We start from the raw sequence: 22,966 nt of genomic DNA, 5'->3' as shown, positions 1-22,966 counted from the left end.
TTTCATTTTACCCTTGTGTTTGCGTGCAGTGTAATGCAAAAGTTGTTGTAATAAGCCACTTAATGGAGAACTGCGTGGCAGATGATAAAAAATCTTCTTGGTTTTTGTTTTGTTTTGTTTCTCACTCAAGGTTTTGCCTTTTCTTGCTCTTGGAGTTGGTGTAGATGATGTTTTCCTTCTGGCACATGCATTTAGTGAAACAGGACAGAATAAGAGAATTCCGTTCGAGGTAATGACAAAATGGGGATTTGGGGAAGATAAAATAAAAGGCTTCATCTAGGAAAAGATAACCATATACAAAATTAATCAGTAAAGGGTTTTTCCCTCAGTAGCTTTTCCTACGGTCTAGAAATTCTTATTTTTGTCAAAATAGGAAATTATAACAATACATGTGGCCCTGGAGTGTTTTGGAATGCTCACATTCACAAATTATTTTGTATATTTTTCTCTTAGTTTCATTTTCTGATGGTTATAATTGACCATGACTTCTAAAAGGAAATCTAAGGTGTCATCACTTTTATGATCCCTTAAAAGTAAAGTCTTTTTAGTCTCAGTCCAAAGTTTCATATCCGAAGTACAACCCAATTAAAACTTATGTATATTTGCTGATTCTGTTTTGTACAAGCAATGTCTTCCATTTCTTTCCAGCTGGTTGGGCATGCAGACACTGCAGCCTCACTATACTGTAACCTCTGTGTGCTTCATAATAGCCTGTTAGTTGGGAAAGGGTCATGTATTTATCCTGATTTCTCTGTGGTTTTTTGTGTGTGGTCCCTGGGCTTCGGGTTGTTCTTTTTGTTTGTTACATACCTTTTCAAGATGTGTAGCTGTTACACCTCTGTGCTGTTAATACATGCTTATTTTGTCTGAAAAGTGAGAACGCCAAGTGATTCCACTGGTAAAAATTACATCCTGCTTAATTACAGATGTATTTTGATACAATGTCAGTACCCATTTAGTTTTGTGATCTGAAGCTAGAATCAACTCTGGTAATGTTTTCTACCCAGATGCACTTCACGTGTCATCTCTGTTTCTCCTGAACAGTATACTTAGTGTATAGTTTATTCTCACATACTCTCAATTGCAAACTCGTATTCAGAATTTGAGTGTAATCATTTTTCACTGCTGCTGTGTTACATCTGTAGGATGACCCCTTCATTTGCAGTATATCACCTTGTTCACTTGACTTTTAAGACCTGTGTTTTGTTTTGCAGGACAGAACAGGTGAATGTTTGAAGCGAACAGGAGCCAGTGTAGCCCTTACATCTATCAGCAATGTTACTGCCTTCTTTATGGCTGCCTTAATCCCTATTCCTGCTTTACGAGCGTTTTCACTTCAAGTAAGTTTATATCCTGTTTTGTTAGCTCTGGTGGCAGTCCAGTGATGATACATGTTAGTGATAAAGTCTGGTTTGGGTGCTGCTGCAGTTCACTGAACCAGGGCATTATTGTAGTTTACCACAGATCTGGGTCATAACAACTGCTGCCTGCCCTTGATTCTGCTGCTCTCTTTTCTCATGCGTGGAGTCTCTCACAAAAGCCAAGATGTATGCAACTAAGCAGAGAAAGTCTCCAAAAGTATTTGGGTTCTAAAGTCAAGAGGAGTAAACTGTAGTGTGGTGTGTACTGTAACATTCCTCAGTAGTAATTTAATCCTTTCATTCATGTTTGTCCAATTTGCTGCTCTTAAAAGCTACAACCACAGTGCCATGACAGCAGCAAATATGCATGTGGCATATTAATTATTACTGCAGCAATTTTTACTGCCTTCCTCCCAGTGTAATTTTAGCAAACTTGGAGAAAACTACAAGAATTTTATGTTCCAACTGCATAGAGAGAAAACATGAATTTTATGTGCTGAACCCTGTATCACTTGCTCTTCCTTTCTCTGTCTTCTTGTATTTGTTTGAGATTATATACCTTCAGGCATGTCAAATATTAAGGATGTTGGAGTAAGATCTTTTCTAAAAGTGAGGATTCTTTGAAGGAAGCTTTGGGAGTTTCTCCCTGACACAAGCAGTTTATAGCACTGTAGAGCAGGCAAACTGTACTTTTCCAACAGTTATTTTTCTTCTGCTGTAGCTTGGTTCTCCAGTCGTTTCTCATTCTCATTGAGCCCATGGCTACTGAGAGGAAGCAAGGCTTCCATTTTTCTTAATGCATGTGGCAGTTATTGCTGTTTTCAGAGATTTAAGTATGCCTGTTTTAAGCTGTAAAATGGTAAATTGTTTGTGATTGCAGTTATGTTACAAATAAGCAGTAATAATTTGTTTGCATTTCCTTCTCAGTAGGCAACTGGGGAGTGAATAATAAAGTAAAGGCCTCGCTGGTTTTGTGTATCATTTAGAGGATATCTGTGGCAACTAAAACTAGATATTTAGTCTCAAATGGTTAGCAGTGTTTAGCTCTGCTGATTTGCCAAAACCTAGATGTCTCTTCATACAGATCATATGATAATGAATTGTTTTACTTTATAGAATCACAGAATAGTTTGAGTTGGAACAGACTTTTTAAAGGTCATCTAGTCCAACCCTCACCTCCCCCAGCCCCATGGGCTGGGACATCTTCAACTAAACTTCTCTGGGCAACCTCTTCCAGTGTTTTACTGCCCTAACGTAAAAAAACCCTTCTTCCTAATGTCTAATCTAAACCTACCATTGGAGGTCATCAAACTTGTAGTGCCTGTGCTTTACAGAAGTTACCTCAGCCTAAATGCATCTCATAAGAGATATTCAGCAGAGATGGGCCATTTTATTGTAATCACACTGCTGAGCTGTCACCAGAGTGAATTCTTACCTGATTAGATTTTGCTCAGGTTTTTTCTGTTCTCACTCTTCATATCAGAACATGACAGGTTGCCTTTGGAACATACATGGAGATAACAGCTGTAGTTGTTGCTGTTATCAGTATAAGTTAAATACACCTTTCCTGGAGTCATTGCTTTTTGCCTACTGCTGTGCTGTAGACTGAGTGACTGAAAGTTTAAAAATAAAGTATGCATAGCAAAATGATAAAAAAAAAATGTTTCCAGTGAGATTTTAACATATTACTGTATGAACGTGTTGATATTATTCAGGATAAAAACATTATGATCAAAGTCTTTTGAAGGCAGTGATTAATATGGAATTTATGTGTAGGAACCCAAATGGGTGTCCAGAAATTAGTGTTTGAATTGCTCAGTCTTTTCTCACGTGGTAATTTGTGTTTGCTTTCACATAGTGACCCCTTATATGTATAGAGGAATGAAAAGAAGAACAGTGGGGGAGACCTGTAATGATTTTTTTTTATTGATGCCAGAGTAACGTGTACGACTGACACACACATAAGTTAACAACCACTAAAATGAAATCCTTTGTTCTTAGAAAGGAACATCTATTACTTGCTTTGCCCAGCTTCACCAGGTAAAATCAAAATCAGGTGATACTTTAATCACAGTACTCAGAACTGGAGAACCATGGCAGCTTTGGTGGATGGTCTGTACTCATATACGGATTTCTTTATTTGCAGTCTCCTTCCTCCCTCTCCCTCAGTCTTGTTTAAACAAGAAGTCCTTGCCATCTTTGATAGTTCCCTAGCAAAACTTAAAAAGCAATGAAGTACTGCATATACTTTTCACAGATTCTGCCATCTTCTCATCTAGATAGTGAATTTTTAAGACGTGGGCTTAAAAAAGAGGGTTACTCTTGACATTGTTTTGCTTTTCATTCACTTTTCTTAAGACATTGCAGGTAATTGTCAAAGTTTCTGTAACTTTGGAGGCCCAGTATTGGTAAAATAACCTGTCTGCTGAGGGAGAATAAATGGTTTCCTGCATCTGCAAGCCCAGCTTCTAGTTTGAAACTCGCGTTTTGCATTTCAGTGCTTTGTCCTGTCTCAATTCTGTCCTCTTCTGCCAGCTAAAGTAGTTCATTGATACCTCTGAGTTGTTCATTTACTTTATGGAACTCAAACACTGCAAGTCTGATGTTGTCTTAAGAGTTTGCTCGGGTTAGCTCTTTCCAAGATCTAAAAAATGGAATTCAGTCCTTTTAAAAGTGAGATTATTTTAAAGTTAACTAAATTACACAGGTAAGGACTATTTCAGCTCTTTCACTGTTTTAATTTCTCCTTTTTTTTTTTCATTTGTTGATTTTATTAGCTCCTTAGTCAAGCAGTTTTAGGGCTTTGAGATTACTGAATATGACCCAAATACTCGATAACAAGAATCACCTATAAGAGTACTCAGGACGTTGAAGGACTGGGTCTGAGTTTTCAGATGTGTTTCATTTCTTAAAATTGTGGTGGAGGAAGAGATTATCAGAGAAATCCACTGAAAGTTTTGAAGTTTGCAGTAGGGATGCCTTAAACATAGCCCTTTGTTTGAGTATAAATGAAGGAAGGCAAGGCAGAGTGTAACTGGACTGGGCTGTATTCTTTTCTAAGACAGACTAGTCAGACACTGTCATACAGATAAGGTACAAAAATTCATCCACCTCTTCTTGGTTACACCAGAAGCTTCCTCCTCTAGCAGCAGAAGAGTGGTGTGGATCCACTAATGAGCAGGGTGGAACTTCTCCCAGTAAGTCTTAGCAGTAACTTTTTCCCTCACCATAAGAGTGACAGGTTTTTTTCCTAAATGTAGAAGTGCATTACCAGGTGGTGGTGGTGGGTTTATGGAGAGAAAGAATGTGTGTTTTTAAGCTCATTCGATTATCTTACTCTGGTTTGTCCCCTGCCTTTTACCCACATCATTTACCTTTCCTGCCCCTGACATGAGAATTTAACAAGCAAAATTAAAGCCTAAGGGAAGAGAGGGCAGGGAGGGGCGAGGATCCGGGTCTGTACCCTGTCAGGAAGGAGTTGCAGATAGAGAGCAGTAGGGTGGAAGTTCCCCTGACAGCCCTCCTCCTCCGTTCATCACCTCTGGCTATGCAGCACACCCGCTCTCCTTGGGTGGGCTGCCAGGAATGGCACATAGCAGCACATACCTTCAGCAGGGCCCCAGCACATACCTACCAGCCTGGCTCCCTGCTCCCTCTCTGCTTCCAGCACAGACTGCCATTCTTCAGTCTCTGTTAGCAGTTGCAGCAGCAATAATATTTTTAGGCTGTGCATTATGAAAAGATGCGAAAACCGTAGCGTGTTTCTCAGGAAGTGACCAACATATTTTTTTCTGATTAATGGGATTTTTTTTACTGCTCTCTGATCTAATTTCACTGAATGCCTTCATTTTACACCCTTGAGTAGGCTTCATTTTATCCCTTCTAGGACTGTTTTACCTTTGCTGGTTTCTCAAGTAAAAGGTTTGGGGCCCTTTCCTCTCTCGTTTAACCGCTGGTCTCTGAAGAGGTGAGAGAAGATGCCCTGTCCCCAGAAATCCTAAAGGTGCTTTCAGCCTGCGTGCTGCCTGTGCTCTGGAAGCTCTGCTGCCACCGTTTGTTGTTGCTTTTCCAGGCTGTGGCTGTTGCCATGATTGCATTTCCCGGCTACTGCCACCCACCAGTGTCTGAGCAGTGACAGATGCACCAGGTCAGGTCGGGGACTGAGTCACTCCTCAGCAATGCTTCCTTCCCTCTCCTTATCAAGTCACAGGGTGTTCTTTGATGGGACAAGAGATTAGAATTCATAAAAGAACAAAGTTTTCTGTATTTAATTGTGAAAACTGAAGACTGTTACATCCCTGTAATGCAGCAGAGGTGGGCAAGAGAAAGAGAGTGTTCAGCACACAGGCAGTGTGGTGTTTAGCTCTGGGAATCCAAGTACAAATCAGAACAGCGATTGGTTTGAAATATTATCCTTGCCGGAGGGCAGTTAGGACATCAGCACTGGGATGGCACAATGGAAAATCTAGTTGTTCTAAAAAGAGATTCCATGTAAGTAGGCAGATTTACTGTGTGTTATTGGGTTAGTTTTGATACTTCTTAAAAAAATCAAATGTCAGTATAACTAACTTTAATGGCATCTCAGCCACACACACTTAAGTATTAGTTTTCAGATTTAGTAACATTGGAGATTCAAGGATCTTAGTGTCTACAAAGGGAACTGATATGGCATGGAGTATTTGCAGTTTATGGAGCAGAAACAGAGGACTTCTGTTAGTTTTTCAACCGTGCTGAGAGGAGTAAGAACTGTTGAGTCAGACCTCAGCTGTTTTTTCCAAATCTCAATAAATCGTAGCTGATCCTTGATACAAGATCTTGGTTAGGCACAACTAATTATTCATGTTATATGGATGATTCAACCTTTTTTTGGTTTAGCAGCAGTTGCATGAACTAGGTCCAACAAACACCTTTCTTGCAACAGCAGCCATTTGTTTTTCTGACAGATTGAATTAATTCTAGAGAGGATCAAAAGCAAATCACTTAATTTTAAAGTCTTGGCTATGACCTTACATACCTTTCTCTGTGAATATTTATAAATCATTAAATAGTCATTTGATCTTTTCTCACAAAGATGGCTAAATACTAATTCGGCTTTAAGTACCAGGTAAATTCTGTTTTAATAGCTGTCTACAGACAAGCAGCAGGACTCTAAAATCTTACTTCAAGCAGGCTGGAGACAAGAAACAAGAAATACCAGTAAACCTCACTTTCATATAGAATATATTTATGATTGAATTTACTAGAAAATATTTACATAATTAGTTGATTCTGCCATTTTCAGATCAGTAAAAACAGTATCTAAGTCTTTTATTATACTGTGACAGCTTCAAAACTGTAAAAATAATTCAGTGTGTTATTATCTTGATTTTTCACAGATAAATTTAAGCAATTTATGTCATTTAATTGTCACATAAGTCAAAAATTTTAAAACATGGATTTTGGATATCACATCTTTTGTACTGCCACTTTTGAGGGCTGATTTTTCAAGATCAAAAGAAGCCATTCATCTCTTTGGGGAAAAAAGAGGTCACATTTATATCAGGTCATTTTTGTAGCCCCACTTGTGTTCTTTTCTATGACCATTTTAGCCTAAGCAGTTATTACTTCAGAAGTTGCAGGTGGAGACACTTGATAGTTTCTTTATAGACTACCTTAACATGAAACTGGGCTACTGCTGAGATGGTTGCTGCTTATCTAATGGATAAAATACAGGGCTTTCAAGGTTTTTCCCACTGGTTGATGGCTCAGCCATTTTTTTTCCCAGTGTTTCTCCTACTCTTATAACTATCTTCCAGTTCCATCTGTGCCAGGCTTTCCCTTTGTGATGGCCAGTGCTCCTAACAATTCTGCATTACAAATAAATGCTATCAATAATAATGATAGATGCTGCACCACATATGTTCATGGAAATTCTCTGGGAATCTCTGTGTGGGAAAGGGTTTGAAGTATGGTTTGAAAGGGGGTGGGCGGGGAGGTTGTTTTTTTCATTATGTGATACTCGCTTTACAAATTAAACCAAGTATTCTTGTTCCAATTTAAGAGTCATTTTGGTAGACTGGCTCATAAATCAAGCTCTGTTAAACACGAGCATATTAATACATAGATTTATTATGTGGTGTTGGTTTAATTTTGATTTTCCTTTAAAAAGAATCCCCGATAAACTCAAAATGTTGCTCTTTTTTGGCTAGACTTTTAAGTACAGCAAGTGCATAGTATCTTACTAAATAGATCCATTTCATTAAAATTTACTTGAACTTACATTTCTGCTTTAGTAACATCCTTTGCTGTTATTGTCATGCTTAAATTACTTCAGATCCCTTAAATATGAGAATTTCAGTTCTAATGCCAGTTTTGCTTTTGCTTCCGTCTTATTTTATTTTGAGACTCTAAATATGTTAGAATTTCATGTAAAGATGTGATTACAGAGTCAACAGACTCTGGTTTTCCACTGTAAAAATTATCAGCAAATATCCAGGCACAGATGTATTAAAATAATACGAAGTTTACTATTAAAATTAATTAATTAACTATGATAGACGTTCCATAATGAAATGGGAATGCAAAAATACATCACCCAGTTTGCTCAGGGAAAAGCTTGAAGTGGTAGATCAGTGAATGGACAAAAATTTAAAGGAATCTTTATGCTTTGTAAAGCTGATGGCCTGACATGAAGTTTAGCAACATCATTTCTCCTGTGGTTGTCTCCAGGCAGCAGTTGTCGTGGTGTTCAACTTTGCCATGGTCCTGTTGATTTTCCCTGCTATCCTGAGCATGGATCTCTATCGTCGGGAGGACAGGAGACTGGACATATTCTGCTGTTTCACGAGGTGAGAATGAGCAGCAGGTTGATGTGTGTCTGTTTTGTGGTCACCGGTCAGGGCTTCAGTTCCTCCTCAGGAGTGGAAGTTCTTCACTGGAGTGGGGTCATTACGTTTTTATGATTTCTTTGCTAGTGACTGACTTACCTTTGCTACCTTGGTTTTTGCCTGCCTGAGGGGAAAAGGTAAAATACATGTCTCCCTTTACCTCTCTTCCCCCACTTCTCCTTCCCCCTGCACTTTTCCCTTCATTCGTACATGTGTTCATTTTGACTGTTGGAGAACAACTCTTTGAAAGCGGATAAAAGCTCCATGATTTAGGAATATCTTCAAGTATTTTTAGAATGTTATGAGGTACTGCAAGGTGTCCAGTGCCAGTACTGGGCAGTCTTGGAAAGCTGTACATAACTCAGGACACAGAGAAGCCTCACTTACAGTAAATCATTATGTGCTAATTTTTACAGTTTTATTCCTTTAAACCCAAATAAATAAACTGTAAAGTGACTTCCCCTTAGCTGAGTTTTTCATAGAACTATAAGGAATGATCAATACTATTACAAGATAATGCTTGATAAAGTTACAGCTGCAATATTAATTTAGAATAGTAATACTGCCATTCTGAAGAGTGTATAAATGTACTCTTGCCTGATGCAGAGCCAGCTCTGAGCCTACAGTGGGGCTAGGAGGATCCCGCTGTCATCAGTGAAGCCACTGCTTAGAAATTAAACATCTTTTATGCCTTAGATTTTGCTTTTGACTCTGATGAAGAGGATCAGCTACATTTCTACACGTGTACTCTTACTGTCCATAACCACGATGTGGAGAATCCACCATGTGTCCTCTTAGCCTTTTACATGCATCTGGGAGCTGACAGTTTGATATTTCACTATCAAAGGAAGAAAGCACTTTACTAAATTTGCTTCTGAGTGAGTGAGTAGAATAGGGAGTTGATCCCCCAGGACTCCTACTTTCTGTTTCTGATTCAGTCATAGTTTCAGCAGATTACCTGATGTATTAGAGTCTTGGAGCCCTGATTCTCAGAAATACAGGGCAGTTAGACCTGCCATTTATTCCCTCATCTAAAGTTGCATCAAATGTGTATCAGAATTCAGCCCATTTGCACATGAAGAAATGCAGTTAGTGAGAGCCTGCTTTGTTTAGGTAGGCAGCATTCTGAATTCCTCTTGTTTTTGTGGGATTTGTCCACTTGGTGAAAAATACTTGATACTGTTTCCTATTATCCATTTATCATTTCTGATGTGCAGGAAGAGGTTTGTCTCTGATAATTGGGTTTTTTTTTAATATAAACTAGGTACCTGTTAGGGTCTTGCATAGACTAAAATAAAGCGAATACTTCAATTATGCCTGTGATTTTAATATTTTCTTGAATTATAAAAGATTCAGTCAGTGTATGGCGAGTGGTTTCAGCCTGCCTCCTGGAAGTCTGAGATCTTATCCAGAAAGCCTGAATATTATTTAACACTTCAGTAGTTCTAAACAGAAGATCTAAGTATGTCATGTTTTTACCTCTTGGTGCAAATATCCTAATTCTCAGCATGGGTACATAGGTGCAAACTCACTGTGCTTTCAGACTGTGTGCAGCTGCCTGGGTAGTGACCTGATTAGCATGCGTAATTAATGAATAGCATGTGTAATTAATGGAGTGGGGTGTGTAGATGTCAGTGTCTTCAGACAGATGCTGTTTGCTTCTTTCCAGAGCACAAGAAATGTGCACATATTCTCAAAGGCCTACACACTGTGAACCATGTCTGAGAGGTGTCTCCTGAAGGTGCAGAATGAAATTAACATCTGAGCATTACATCATGTCCAGGCTTCGTGAAGGAAGATTTGGGAAGGGCTCTGCCCACATTAGTTACAAACACGCTGGTGGCTGAAAAGGCCAATACGAGACAGACACGTCCGGTTGCAAAAGGCACAGCAGAAAGACTCCTTAGGTGGGAAATTCTGCAAGACACGATTCTTTCTGCGTTGTCTTTTCTCCTCAAGGGTGATCCTGCTGCGTTCTCAAAGGCATCAGCAGCGTTAGAGATGGGGTGTCTCCAGACCTCCCGATTGGAGGCCAGAGCAGACCAGTTATGATGATCAATATGGCCAAGGCTGAGATGTTGTTTCAGGCAGTCCTTGTATCTCCTCTTTGGGGCTCCTCTCTTGCAGCAGCTGGTGGCAAGTTCACCATAAAGCAGGATCTTAGGGAGGGGGTGGTTGGTCCTTCATCCTGGAGACGTGCCCTGCCCAGTGCAGCTGTGTTCTCAGCAACATGGCCTCAATGCTTGTGACTGCTGCCTGTTCTAGAACAGATGGATTGGTCACATCATCTGACCAGGGGATGTTTAGGATTGTTCGGAGGCAGCGTTGATGGAAGCGTTCCAGGAGTGGCAGGTGGTGGCTGTAGATGACCCAGGATTCAGATCCATATGAGAGAGTAGACAGCACTATGGCTCTGTAAACACCATCCAATAGCAGTAGAAGCAGTCTCAGGTGAAGGCGTGTTATCCAGTCTACTGTGACTGAAATAAAGACTCGTCGAAATGCAATCAGATGTTTTTCTCTTCTCTTGCAGCCCGTGTGTCACCAGGGTGATCCAGATTGAGCCCCAGGTGTATGCGGAGAGTGACAGCGCTTGCTACAGCCCCCCACCCCCCTACAGCAGCCACAGCTTTGCCCACGAGACCCAGATCACGATGCAGTCCACAGTGCAGCTGCGCACCGAGTACGACCCCCACACGCAGGTGTTCTACACCACAGCAGAGCCCCGCTCTGAGATATCCGTGCAGCCCGTGACAGTGACACAGGACAACCTGAGCTACCAGAGCCCAGAGAGCACCAGCTCGACGAGGGATTTGCTCTCCCAATTCCCAGACTCCGGCGTGCATTGTCTGGAGCCGCCCTGTACCAAGTGGACACTCTCGTCCTTTGCAGAGAAGCATTATGCTCCCTTCCTCCTGAAACCAAAAGCTAAGGTAGATTTTGTTTTTAGGGAACTATTCACCCGTTTTCCAAACATTGTCTTCTGGCAGTAGTATTAAATATAAGGAATAAATACAATTCTTGTGGAATAACAGTTCTTAATAATTTTACAGCTGATTTTTTACTTTAAAAGTTTTATCTTGCAAGTGCTGTAGAGACATACTTTTAGAATGTATACTTTTAGAATGTAGGTATGAGTGAGGGTTTTGGTGTCTTTTAGTAACGTAAGCTTGTGAATAGGGAAGTTAAAGCCGCTTTTAAACTTTACTGCAATATAAATTTCTCATCCGTGATTCAGAGCCCCTTCAATGAAGCTCAAATCAGCTTAGTCTTGTAGTATATATGTGTAAGGAAAAAAAAAGGACGGAAGAAAGAAAAGCTTGAAAGTAGACTGATGGATGTTAATTTTGAACCTGGCTTTGTAGTGTGACAGTATGAATTGTTAGTTGCTTTAGAAACCTAAACCAAAAACCATTTCCATTTTCTGTTGCAGATTGTGGTTATTTTTCTTTTTCTGGGTTTACTTGGGCTCAGCCTTTATGGAACTACCCGGGTGAGAGATGGACTAGATCTCACAGACATTGTACCACGGGAGACACGGGAATATGACTTTATTGCTGCACAATTCAAGTACTTCTCATTCTACAACATGTATATTGTGACACAGAAAGCAGACTATCCAAATGTCCAGCACTTACTTTATGAACTTCACAGAAGTTTCAGCAACGTGACATATGTTTTGTTGGAAGAGGACAGGCAGCTCCCCAAAATGTGGTTGCACTACTTTCGAGACTGGCTGCAAGGTAAGGGAGTGTTACACAAACTTTTCTTAGCTGGGCAGAAGTAAGTGTTGCTCACCCTGGTGTTGCTGCCTTCTTCGGGTGGGGTCACACAGCTGAAGGCTGGGGGGGGATGCCTGAGTGCTGCTCCAAAATCACATGGGGCCTTGCTGTTCCTCCAGCAGGTCACTTAAACACAAAGAATTTATGTTTACTCCCTAGTAAGACAGTTTTGAAGCTTTAAGTGGTTATATCCATGCCAATAATTTCTAAGCAGCTAATGAGGGGTTCTGCATTTGGCCATTATAATTAATGGCCAGATATGGCTCACTGTCTTGGGTAAATAAATGTTTTGCTGAGTGTTTTCAGAACAGTAAATGGAAAGTCCCAGTCCAGTGATGTATTCTTACACAGGCTTCACTTTCAGCTCTTGAGTGATGCTGTTGGCTTCGTCTGGGACTGCTGGCATGAAGACAATTCAGTGTGGCTTATGTGTTTTATTGGATTGGAAACTTACTGGATGTTCTAGATTTCCAGTCAAGCATCCTTACTGTTTCTGTCAGGGTGCTTTTTCTGTGCTGAAGAGTTTTGTATTTAAAATAAATAGAACTGTTACATCTTAGGAAATTTAACAGCTAACATATCCTGCCAAGGAGTACTTCTCTCTTACCTCTGTCTTTCTGTTGGGAGAATCTTCAGGAAGCTTTTGCTTACAGAAAAATAGATTTTCCTGACCTAGTAAGGCTGTAAATTTTAACCTTAAGTGTGTACAGGTGACCAGTGCAGCCAGTGATTCTTACAGAATATGTAGGTAACTGTCAGTAACTGAGGTATTTTATTTCTTCTGAAAATAAGTCGGGCAACATTAGGAAAGCAGATGCATCTTAGTGGTAGATCTATACAAAACAAGTAAGTTTTCTGTGTGTTTAATGCATTGATAAATAATGCAAAGCAGTATTTTGGCTCTCGGCTTTGGGGTTTTTTAATGGTTTTTAAATATTTTGGATCAATTTATTACAGTCTACTTACGGGAAGCTTGATTTAAAATATTTTGCTCACATAAGCATGTTGAGCTGTAAGGGAAGGCATTACTGGCAGGAAGAAAGTTCAGCATAGCTTAGATGTTTTACTGGGTTGGAACCTTATTATACTTTCTAGATTTCTAAGCAATCATCTTTCTACATACTTTTCCAGATTCTCTTAAACCTCTGCTGTTTGTTTCTTTTGTGGGTGTTTTTTGTTGCTGTTCCAAAACAGTAGGAAAAAAATGTGTCTGGTGTGTCCCGTCTTTCACTTCCCCCCCCCTTCCCGTGAAGGAGGTGGAAATCTGAGATTGTGTTCAGGAAGCTTTACTAGTGCTCAGCCTCAGTACAGTCTGCCAGCGATAAAGTCGGGAAGAGGTGCCCTTGGATGAGCTCCCTGGCAGGCTGCTCCCAGGGAAGTCTGGAGGCTGGCCCACTTGGGGCTGCTCCCAGGAGCGCTGGCATTCCCAGTACCCCTCTCTCAGGTGCACCATGTGCTTTCCCAGACCACTTCCAACTCGGGTGCCTCCCTGTCCCCTCCACACTCAGCTGCTCAGGGCTGTGTGCAGGCTCTCTCTGTGCTCACAGAAACCTTCCCAGACCTGCTCTGCTCTTAGGGCTGTTCCTACTCTGTGCCTGGTTCAGCACATAGTTCCCTCTCGCACTCCAGTCCACATGAGCCTACCTGTCCTTACTTGTCCTCTTCTTTTCTTCTGCTGGAGGAGCTGTGTGTGTTCCTGGTCCCCTGAGTGTGCTGCTGGGCTGCATGGAGCTGAAAAGCTATGGAGGAAAGGCCAAGGAGAATCCAGGAAGCAATGGCTTGCTGTGGTCCAAGTGGACATGCCAGCCCTGTGATGGATGGTGCATTGCTTTGCCCATTGATTACCCGCAGTTCTAGAATTAATCATTTTTATTATTATTTAGCATTTAGGTCTGTATCCTTACTCCTCCTACCCTCCTTCCCTGAAAGGGACACAATTAATACAACCTTGTTGCTTCATAAAATTGCAGGCTGTCTGCACACAGTGTGATACTGCATTCCAAAATCTGCAAAGGAGGATATTGAGACGTGTCAGTAGAAAGAAGTTACGTTTTCAAGTGGTACAGGGCATTGATGTAACAGGGGGGAGCTAAACTCTTATACTAGAAGCTACCACACTTGCCACAGCTGGAGAATTACCATGAGGTGCAGGCAATAATAGGCTGAATAATACCTGCTGTGGCTGGTACCAGGGGAGTCACGGGAAGGGAAGGTGAAGATAGAATTTACAAACAAGGTGCGGTTTCAGGCTGGGTTCAGGGAGGATCCTCAGTGAGGTGGAACGGCTCTACTGGTATGTTTTTGCATGCTGGTGGGACAGCTTTGAACTGCGTGGCTAATTCCTGCCATCTTGACTCTGTGAATTTAGTGCTAGAGGTTAATGGCTCAAGATGGCCTTCTGACACAAACACATTTGTCCAGCAGAGCGAGGGAAGCAACATGTGAACAAAAGCATTTTTTAATCAAGAAGGTGTCCTTGGTCTCAGCCACACATTTTGCCTCATTTAATAGCAGTGGAGTGCTTTCTGCCTAATGTATTTCTCTTTTCAGAGGTCCCCTTGTATTTTTGCTTTTTAGTATCCTGTTATGTTAGCATATTTTCTGTTACTGAAAATGCAACTAACACTAATCGCTCACTTTAACTGTAAATGTTAACATTATTTTTGTAAGTGACCGAATGTAAATTAGGTAGCTTGAATTCCCTGCTGCCTTCTAATTAGGCGTGTTTTTGCAAAGGGAAATCTTATCTGGTGTTTCATGGTGGCAGCTGTTCACATGAGTCAGTAGGAATTCCTTCCTCACCCCCATTCCTGCATCCCACATAATTTTGGATGTTGTCACTTCGGAAGCATTAAGCAAAAGTGACTGCTGATGTGAAAAATTCACATATATAAGATTTTTTAAATTCCTTCAACTTTTATAACTTTTCCACAGAAAGAGGTCAACAAGATGCTTTTATCTTTATGCCCAGAAACATTTCATTGATCTCATTTATGAAAGATTATATGTCTTTTAAAATAATTGATATGAACATGTTTGCTTTGAAAGCAGCAACTCTACTACTGATTTCAAAGTGTAAAGGGAAATTTTAATTATTGACAGTTTGAAATCCTTTAGAAATTAAGCACAACTGATAGTAGTTTCTGGATATTCTTTCTGCAGACTCTTTTGCAACCATGAACCTCCTGTCACATGAGGATGGATTTATTTGTTACTGTGTGTCTGTGGAGCCCCCTGACAGGGGCAGGATGTTTGTCTGAAAGCTCTGCCCTGACACTCTGTCACAGCAGTTTATGTGCTCCTCCTGCTGAAGGGAGCCATTTTTACTGGAAGTTAAGCTGTTCTTAGGTGGTCTCCATTTTTTTCTACGTGCTTTTTTGACAGCCTTCTCTTAACTTCCCAAAGTTGTCTTTCATGTGACTGGTGTAACAGCATAAATACTCTTATCTGGCTGCTTTCTGAGAGGCTGACACGGCACGGGAGAGATGGATTGGTGTTTTTGCACGTTTCCCCTCTCCAAGGGTGCCATCAAACAACGCTTTTTTTCAGAGGGGACCCCAAAGTCCTCTGGTGATGCCATAAAACCTGGTGGCAAACTGTCCTCCTGGGCTGGAGCTGCAGGGCTGCAGGCAGAGCTCTGGCAGGCCTCTCTCATTGTTTGGTTCTCAGCCTGGTGGGTTCACAGGATTTGACACGATTCAGTGACACAACACGGGGGGCGGTTTGCGAGGAAGCAGGGGTGGGTTTGCGGATGGGAGCAGGTACTCTGTCCCTCTCTTATCTGGGTACAGCTGTAGGTAACCTCTCCAGGCTGCAGTGATGGTTCTCATTAGGGGTCCCCAGCCCAGCTGCGAGGTGGGTCTGTGATTTCCTGCACCGCCGCTCTCCCTGCCCTGGACATGCGGTTTGTCATCTGCCTGCTCAGAGCTTCCTTGTGCTGGGCTGTGGCTTCCTGTGCTAAACCTGATCCAAATTTCTGCTGTGAGGTATTGAAGGGTGGCAAGGAGGAAAATAACAGTTGAGAGTGAATAGGTGTTGGCTGTGATCTTTACATGTGCTGGCAGCAGATCCCATGACTTGTATTAGCTGCACAAGTTGAACAGATGGAACAAATTGACAAAATCGTGTTCGCTCATGCTGTGCTTGAGGAGCAGCTGAGTTGCTGTTTGAAGTTGAAAGTTTGAGTGTGTTTTTTTTCCCCCCTTGTAGTGGAATTTCTGGTTATAGCATAGAAGCTATTGCCTCAGTGCTCTGCAGTAGCCCAAGGCAGTTAATGAGAGCGGTGTGTGTCCTTCTCTGTGGCTCAGTGCACTCAGCCAGAGTTTTTGTGAGGCAGAGGGGAGTCAGGAGAGTGTTTCCCTTCTAGGTAACAGTCTAAATGCCTCCTCTGGTTTTAAGGTGGTCAAGTTGGATGAGGGCTGAGCTGAGCCCTTTTCTGTTCTGGCACCACCCAGGTCAGGGCAAGACTTCAGCTTTGTTTTTAGTAGTGTGTATGAAAGAGGTGATAACTGCAAATATGCATATGATGTTTTGAGTGTGATGATTCTGGAATTGTGGTTCATGAGGAAAACCAATTTTTATTCTAGATAAGATTAACTCTTTCCCATACACTTCTCCAAGCAGAGTGCTTGGAGAAGATGTCCAGTTTGCCTTGAGGGGAAGCTGCTTACATGGCACAATGCATTTGCAGCTTGCTTGCTCAGCTTTGCTGGTCTGCACAGCATAGGAAGACTTCTGGGACTTCTCTCTTGCATTTTCTTCCTTCCCCTGCCTTTCTTTGGGCAAAATATGGGGCACAGAACTGGTATTTTTACCATCCCACACACTGACAATAAATGAGGAGCCCCAAACGTAGGAGGCAGCAGGTGCATAATTTTCATCCTGATCCAGCTATGAAAAAGACGTTGTCCTTTCTCCTTCTGAAATTTGTTTGTAAGAGTGATTACTTACCTGCTTGTTCTGTGTTCCCTTTGCCTCCCTTAACTCTTCAGGACTTCAGGATGCATTTGACAGTGACTGGGAGACTGGGAAGATCACTTACAACAACTATAAAAATGGATCTGATGATGCTGTTTTGGCTTACAAACTCTTGGTACAAACAGGCAACCGTGCAAAACCCATTGACATCAGCCAGGTAGTGTATCAGAGTCCATGCTGGTTTACACAGCAATACACAAGTCATCAGGAGTGAGGGAAGGTGCATAGAGCTTGTCCTGAGTTTCTTTTTTCCAGCTCAAGGAGCTGAATGTCTGAGCTACAGCTTACTTGCATGGCCTCACTGACTTTGCTGAAGCCACTTCTTAGCTGCAGTCTGACCTGTGTTGCACAGTGTTCCAAACCAATGTGGGGAATGCCAAGCCCTTGATTGTTACTGGTTGGTGTGCAGTCAGTGCTGCTCCTGTGTCAGACACACTCAGTTCCCATTGAAATTGTTGAGAAAAATGCTTCTCTGCATCTCTAGGTAGATGGAGTCCAGTCCTAGGCCAGACTTTGCAATTATTTGGTTTGTTCCTACTGATTTATGCAAAACAAAACATTTAACAAATGGTGTTGATGAATGGTAGAGGAAGGAGACTGAAATCATGATGTGCAATGTCATATTCTTGTACCATCATCACTAAATACATCTAAACTGTTGGAGAACTAAGAATGGCAGTTGTTAGAGCTGCCTAAATAAAATATGCCTGAGGTTACCAAAGCATATGACTGCATTTGGGGTAGCCATTGATAGGTGGAAATACATTGGGTGTGACTCCTTACACTAAAATTAGATTTCAAACCTTGAAGAGAAATTCTGCAATGACATAACTTCTCCTCTCTGAGAGTCATCAGTGGCTCACTGTGCTTTCAGGCAGAAAAACAGTCTTTCTAGTGGGCTTCTTGGCAGTTCTGCTTATTGTGTCCCTTTTTTGTCCCTGGCATTAAAGGTGACAGATTTACAGTGCACATTGTTCAGAGTCACTATGGTGTGTGAAGCACAGTGCTGTACAGCAGCATGCTGTCAGGGCTGAATGAAGCCTCAGCTATGAGTTAGGCCAAGTAAGTGAGTTGAAGAGAAAACCTTCAGTGAGATTTTGTTTAGCAGAGAGCACCAGGTACGCTGTGGAACAAATGCAACTGGACTGCAGCTGCTGATATAATTTCCTGTGCCTGGGAGGGAGAAAAGTGTGGTGCACCCACAGGGGCTGAGCACTGTGCTGTGCAGTTCCAGAGACAGCTTGAAGACATACAGTTGTTGCATATCCTGTGGACTAATTGAATCCAGATCCTTGGAATCCAACTTTTTTTTTTTTTTTTTTTTTTTTACTGCTGTCACTGTTGTTTTTCATTTCATTAAAAAGACCTGGAACTGGAGCTGAGCCAGAATTTTAAATAAACAAAACAAAACCCACCAGTAATACTTTTCACCCACAGAGTCCTCTGTCAGAGCTCTAGCTGTGCAGGATTTGGCTAACAGAACCCTGGAAGTGTACCACTGCTGTTTACCCCACAGATGTATCTGCCCACAGTGACCCACATAACACAGGGCACTCGTCTGCTTTCATGATGCTGGGCATTTTCTGAATACATAGGTCATAGGAGGCAAGTGTTAGCAAAATTTATACAGATGTTGTTTTATTTTTATAGCTCTCCTCCATTTACTGGGTGGCATTTCCTTCAGTGTTAACAACAGAGGTTAACTGCACACAGACATGTATAGGGACTCTTGCCAGGTTTTCTTTCCATGTCTTTAAATATGTTTCTTCAACTTGGTTGTTTTTTACTCTTGGCTGCAGTCTTTCAGAATTTGGATTTAATTGATTTAGTCTATTCTGGATCCATCTGCTGATTTAGTGGTTATTGTAAATATTACATGAGTACTAATTTATAAATTAGCCACTGTTACTGGATTTTTTGAGATTTTGTTTTTATTGTTAAACAGTAGTTTACTGATAAGTCACTTCAAGTGAAGATTTGTGTTCTCTTGCATCCTATATGTGTTGCATCCTCAGGCCGTTTGTTGAAAGCATTATGGCAAAACCCCCAAAAGCAAAACTCATTCTGAAAGGCTTCCAACTTTTTTTTTCCATTTCGCAGTTGACTAAACAGCGTCTGGTGGATGCAGATGGAATCATTAACCCAAATGCTTTCTACATCTACCTGACAGCCTGGGTCAGCAATGACCCCGTGGCCTATGCTGCCTCCCAGGCCAACATCCGCCCCCACTGCCCGGAGTGGGTCCATGACAAGGCAGACTACATGCCAGAGACACGGCTGAGGAGTGAGTACCCCTTCATCTTTGTGTCTGACAACTTCTGTGAGTGTCCCCACTGCTCCTTCAGCCACCAGTGACCCTGCAGCTGGCTGGTGCTGCACAGGGCTCAGAATAAGCAGGACAGCACATGGAAGGAAGCTGAACAGGAGCCAGAGTGTGCCCAGGGGGACAAGAAGGCCAATGGATCCTGGCCTGGATCAGGAACAGGGTGGCCAACAGGTCCAAGGAAGTGATTCTTGCCCTGGACTCAGCACTGGTGAGGCCACCCCTGGAGTGCTGTGTCCAGTTCTGGGCCCTCAGCTCAGGAAGGACATGGAGGGGCTGGAGCAGGTCCAGAGGAGAGCAACGAGGCTGGGGAAGGGACTGGAGCACAAGTGCTGTGAGGAGAGGCTGAGGGAGCTGGGGGGGCTCAGCCTGGAGAAGAGGAGGCTCAGGGGAGACCTCCTCACTCTCTGCAACTCCCTGACAGGAGGGGGGAGCCAGGGGGGGTTGGTCTCTTTTCCCAGACAACCATCAGCAAGACAAGAGGGCTGGGTCTGCAGCTGTGCCAGGGGAGGGTTAGGTTGGATATCAGGAAGAATTTCTTTCCAGAGAGGGTGCTCAGCCATTGGAATGGGCTGCCCAGGGAAGTGGTGGATTCTCCGTCCCTGGAGGTGTTTAAGATGAGACTGGATGTGGCATCAGTGCCATGGGCTGGGAACCACAGTGGGGTTGGATCAAGGGTTGGACTTGATCCTGGAGGTCCCTTCCAACCCAGCTGATTCTATGATTCTGTGGTGTTACTCTGTAGTCTTAGGGGATCCAAGCACCATTGCAGCTCTGGCACCACAGCAGGGTTTTAACATGTTGCAAAAATGCTCTAAAATTTTATAGTGAACATTGTTTTTTTTAGTGTCAGCTGATAGTTCTGTCTGTGAGAGAGGCTTGGAGTTTGCATGAAACTCCTGCCTAAGTAATTCTGAAATTTCATCACTGAGGTTCTATCATGTTTACCTTCAATCCTTAATACCTAAGAAGTTTTTATCAAGGTGACTCACATGCTGAGCTACCAGCACTGATACAGTTCAAGAGCTACTAAATTAGGGGAGAAGTCCCACTTCATGTCATTCACTAATTTCCTGAGCACTAGTACCAGTTCTCATTGCTTTGCTTCAGCTTTCAGTTTGCTGGGAGGATTGCTGGTTGGACACCAGTGGGGAAAGGGAGAGGGTGCAGAGGGGGGACAACTGGTGCTCTTGGATAACCAGCCAACCATGCTTCCATGTATCCAAACCCTAGAGCTTTGTGGCAGTCAGCCAAGTCCTGTCTTAATGAAAATTTATAGTTGAGATTATAATAGGGCAAATCATGTTAAGCAAGTCAGCTGAATGACCCTGCAGGGTCTGGAACACACAGCGACAGTAACCAAATGCTTGTTGTAGAAGGGGTTTTTTATTTGTCACAGAGTACACTTGGCATTATGCTCAAAAAAAGTATGGAGAGTGTTGGTGTGTCAAATTATTAAAGGATGAAAAGGTATGTTTTTCCTCAGTAAAGCATTACTTCAGTATTAGTTTTTTCCCCCAGTAATTTCCATCAGTAACAGAACACAGATTTCCTAATCTGACTTTGAAAATATTCAGTGGAAATCTTAAAATCAACCTGATCAAGCCTAATTTTTCTCTAGTTTTGTGTCAGTAGACCTCAGTTAATCTCAGGGAAATGACCTTTGATTTCGAAGCAACAGCACTGGCATAAAAGAGGAGCATTTGGATAAAATGTTTAAATGGTCTACTTGATATTGCAGAGAGAGATTTTTGGCCAGGTATTCAGTAAAAACCACTGTAACACTAATGAGGATTAAATACATGTATTGAAAGATATCTGTTAAATTATATATAATAGTCTGGGGATTTGATGCAGGCTGTATTCATCCCATTGTACTGCATAATAAAATGTGGTAACCTCATGTACTGCTTCTGGTTTCAATGTTTTGGGGAGTTTTAAAAATGCCACTCATTCCAAAGAAGTAACATTTAAATTTACCACCTTTAATCATCTTGCTGTGGAGAATAAAGTGTTAACCACTCTCTCTGTATATCTTCTCCCCAAATGCACATTTTAACACTGCTGTCACTTCTCCAGTTCCAGCAGCTGAGCCCATTGAGTACGCTCAGTTCCCTTTCTACCTCAATGGATTGCGTGAAACTTCTGACTTTGTGGAGGCTATTGAGAAAGTGAGAGCCATCTGCAGTAACTACACCAGCCTGGGCATCTCCAGCTACCCCAACGGGTACCCGTTCCTCTTCTGGGAGCAGTACATTGGCCTTCGCCACTGGCTCCTCTTATCCATTAGCGTGGTTTTGGCTTGCACGTTTCTGGTGTGTGCCCTCTTCCTCCTGAACCCCTGGACAGCTGGGATCATTGTAAGTTTATTATAAGGGTCTTTGTTGAAGTCAAATTCCTTTCAGCATAGCTCTTGCTGTAGCCGGGAAGGTTTTGTTTATGTCTGGGCTTCTGGTGGAGTATGTGTATTGCATCATTCATTATATATTTATTCAACTTGAGGGGGTGTAGGGTTCATACTAAAGGTATAAACCTTAATAACCTTAATCTTCTGGACACCTTTTTTGCAACTTAAAAGGTTTCTTAGAAAGGTACATAAACTTTTACCCTCGCCCACGTGCACGCTAACATGAGAAATAAAGACACAGAGGAAAATTAGGAACTTCATTAAAGTAATTTCTAATTCTGTATTCCCTCTCCCCTTTTGTCGGACATAGTTATTTTTCAAGGCAGCTGCTTGTGACTAAGTTGCCTGTAAATTCCCTCCCTGATTTCTGAATGCAGTCTTTCTGGAAAGCACTGCAATGGTTCTGTTGTACAGTGCTGTGGAAAGAGTGTAACTGAGCTATCACAGGAGAAGGAGCATAAAACTATAAAGTGAAGAGAATACTCCCCTATGCTTTCTGCAAGGCACCATAAGCCTCTCAGTAAACATTTAAGTTAAATTGAATGATGATGTTCCTATGTTTAAATTCCATAAACTATCATATGGTTTATAAAACGCCAGAAGTAGAAAAGCATAAAACAGTTACTAGTTTTTGTAATGTACATTTATATGACAGGTATGTTAAAAGGTAAATGTTTAGTCTAGAATATTTTTTATAGCACTTAATCAAGCAATTTATGTTATTATGCTTGATTCATTAACTTATAAAATCATTTATTGTAGTGCATACTTTTTACCCTTGGAAAAGGCATTTATTTTCAGAGTCCACCATTGCTTTTATAAGTATGTCTATCTTTTTTTTCCTGCTTGGCTTTAGCAACTTTTAAAGTTGATTCTCCAGATTTCCTCCCTTCCCTTTTCCTCAATTTTTTATTTTACAAGGTAGATGAAAGAAAAATAAAAGCTTTCCTTTAGATTTGACTGTCCACTTTGTCCGTGTCAGTCCCCCCAAATATCTTAAGAGCTCAGAGCCCCTCTGTAACCTGGGTCTCGTCAGCTTATTGTGGCATTCACTTTTTTCTGGGCTTTAAAACCTACTGAAAAGTCATCCTCACTTAAATTTGCAGTTACACAAAAAAGAGTTCAAATACAGGTAGTTCAAAGTTACTTTTTCTGGAAGGATTGTCTGAGAGACAGATGAAAAAGAGAAAATGTATGTTTTTGAGGGGTTTCCATGATAAGGAGGAAGAAATGGTACTTCAGATCACTGA

General features: G+C 41.7%; 1 protein-coding gene across 2 annotated transcripts in view; it reads left to right on the top strand.

Moving 5' to 3' along the window:
- Nucleotides 1-22,966, top strand: part of PTCH1 (patched 1) — a 69,996-nt gene that overhangs the window by 33,372 nt on the left and 13,658 nt on the right. For both annotated transcript variants that reach the window (XR_007902763.1, XM_051777320.1), the window contains exons 11-18: nt 131-229; nt 1,215-1,340; nt 8,070-8,188; nt 10,761-11,160; nt 11,661-11,970; nt 17,001-17,143; nt 19,087-19,270; nt 21,389-21,669. Coding sequence is in view for 1 of the 2 variants with exons in the window: in XM_051777320.1 (XP_051633280.1) it covers nt 131-229; nt 1,215-1,340; nt 8,070-8,188; nt 10,761-11,160; nt 11,661-11,970; nt 17,001-17,143; nt 19,087-19,270; nt 21,389-21,669 (1,662 nt within the window). In the remaining variant the exon portion in view is untranslated. The remainder of the gene's footprint in view (nt 1-130; nt 230-1,214; nt 1,341-8,069; nt 8,189-10,760; nt 11,161-11,660; nt 11,971-17,000; nt 17,144-19,086; nt 19,271-21,388; nt 21,670-22,966) is intronic.

Source organism: Manacus candei, unplaced genomic scaffold, assembly GCF_025592945.1.
Source record: "Manacus candei isolate 608988 ecotype Guabito, Panama unplaced genomic scaffold, ASM2559294v1 h1tg000010l, whole genome shotgun sequence".
Lineage (NCBI taxonomy): Eukaryota > Metazoa > Chordata > Aves > Passeriformes > Pipridae > Manacus > Manacus candei.
Note: the sequence above shows the minus strand (reverse complement) of the source record. Positions and strands in the feature narration are given on the sequence as shown.